General features: G+C 37.0%; 1 protein-coding gene across 1 annotated transcript; it reads right to left on the minus strand.

Moving 5' to 3' along the window:
* Positions 1 to 233: 233 nt before the first annotated feature.
* Positions 234 to 1,434, minus strand: LOC107101412 (trace amine-associated receptor 13c-like). Its single transcript, XM_015400314.1, has 2 exons — positions 1,265 to 1,434; positions 234 to 1,062 (listed from the first exon to the last, which is right to left on the minus strand). Exons 1-2 carry the CDS (start codon positions 1,432 to 1,434, stop codon positions 234 to 236), a joined length of 999 nt encoding a protein of 332 aa, XP_015255800.1.
* Positions 1,435 to 2,111: the final 677 nt, after the last annotated feature.

Consider the following 2,111-nt stretch of genomic DNA (forward strand, 5'->3'; position numbering starts at 1 on the left):
ATGCTCATAAGTGAAAATTGCACCCATAACCTTTATGCGTGCAATTTTCTTCACAGATTAAACAACAAAAATATTTAACATTATGTAGTTTATGGGATGAGAGAGTTGGTATGATACTTTATGGCTTATTAAACAATTATAAGCACATCATTTAACTTTTACAGATTGAAGAATAAACCTTACAATTACCAACTATTACTCATTTCTATCTTCATATATGAAAAAGGGTGACCCTAAAAGCCTCTGTCCACTGGGTTTATATCACATGACTTGTGTCTCAGTATTTTAAGAGTTAGAATTAATTTAACAGACTTCCTAAACCAGGGATAAAATAGGGCATATATGATTGGATTTATACACGAGTTAATGTAAAGCAACCATGTCCCCAAGATAGACTCTGCTTCATTTTCTATGTTTTCACCAATAAGAGAAAGGCAAAAATAAGGACAGAAAGAAAACAGAAACACAATCACAACCCCACCAAGAGCCGTGGCTGCTTTTTTCTCAGACTTCTTAGCTGTTATACAAACTGAACCTTTCATAGTGATAGCTGTAATTTGAGACCTCATGGCCCGTGCTTGTGACACAGCAACTAAAAACACTCTCATGTACAGAACTATGATGACTGTAACAGGAGCTATAAATGTCAATATGGTATCAAAAGCTCCTGGTAATAGATCAATAAGATATATGCATTCTCCGTAGCATGGATTATGTTTTTCTGGATCTTCAATGTTCTCCTTTAGTATCAAACCATTATAGAACACAGAGGATCCCCAACACAGACAAATACAGACTTGAACCCTTCTTCTAGTGACTTTCATGGGATAAGACAAAGGCTCACAGATGGCCACGTATCGGTCCACTGATATTAGCACCATGTTTCCTACAGAGGCAGATGTAATGATATATGAAGCATAATTAAACATTGCACAGCCAAAACTTCCAAAAACCAAGCAGCCTCCTATCTCTGGGATTTGAATCGGCATCAACAGGAGTCCAACAAGAAAGTCTGAGACAGCCAGTGAGAGGAGGAGCAGGTTGGTGGGGGTTTGGAGCTTCCTGAAACAAAGCAAAATAATATGATAAAGTCATACAAAAAATCCAACATAATTTTTTTTCTTTGAAAATGCAATATCCTTTAAAATACTAATTTATAACAAATCTGTTTTAATGCTGAGCCAAGTAATAAAAACATACTGTTTAGATTGAAAAAGAGCAACAAGGGTAGATCACATTTTTAAACATGTTTAATGTACAGTGCCTGAAGTGGAAGACTGCAATGATGACCAGCAGGTTGAAGGTCACAGTTATCACAGCAATACATGAGAGCAGAATATAAAGAAAAGTGTTCTCAGCGTGACGTTTCAATGGCTTTCTGCAAGAGTTGTTGAGCTGTGGAAAACAAAGTTCCTCTCTCTCAAGAGTTTCCATCATTAGAAAATTTTACAGAGGCAAGCTGAGCTCTGATTGTTGTGAGACCAAAGCAGTCTCTATTAAAGCTGCTTTGTTTTGCTCCTCCCACTGTCAGTATTTGGAACCAGCCATTAGCCATTCCTTTCTGTGTAACCTCAGTTACACAGTGTTTCTAACCCTTTTGAGTGTGTGTGCCCATCCAAGGTATTTCAAGGAACTGGATCACTACATGATGGATTCTGACTCCAAGGTAGACCTGCCACTTGCCAGTTCTCTCTCCATGACTTACTGTCATCAGGATTTATCCATGAAACTAGACAACCATTCAAGAATTCTGATGACAATTGGTCTTATCCTCCACAACCGGTATTTGCTCCTCCATATTCAACCCTTGCTGAGGGAATCTGCACAAGCCACAAGCTCTACATCCTATCCAGATTATGTCACTTCCTACAGCCTATTTTTTTTTATTGCTTTTTTAATAAAAGTTTGAACATTTGTTTTCCTCATTTTGCACCTCAGCAGATAAAGCAGATTTAGTTTCAAGTAAATTCAATTACGTTTTTTTTTTTTTAGATATAGCCAATTTACAACACGTCATCTCAAGGCACTTTACAGTTCACCATAATCTAGTCAAATTGATTCAAACTTTTATACCTAAGTAAACCAGTTTAGTACATCGACTCATTGACTCA

Source organism: Cyprinodon variegatus, unplaced genomic scaffold, assembly GCF_000732505.1.
Source record: "Cyprinodon variegatus isolate N-32 unplaced genomic scaffold, C_variegatus-1.0 Scaffold1092, whole genome shotgun sequence".
Classification (NCBI taxonomy): domain Eukaryota; kingdom Metazoa; phylum Chordata; class Actinopteri; order Cyprinodontiformes; family Cyprinodontidae; genus Cyprinodon; species Cyprinodon variegatus.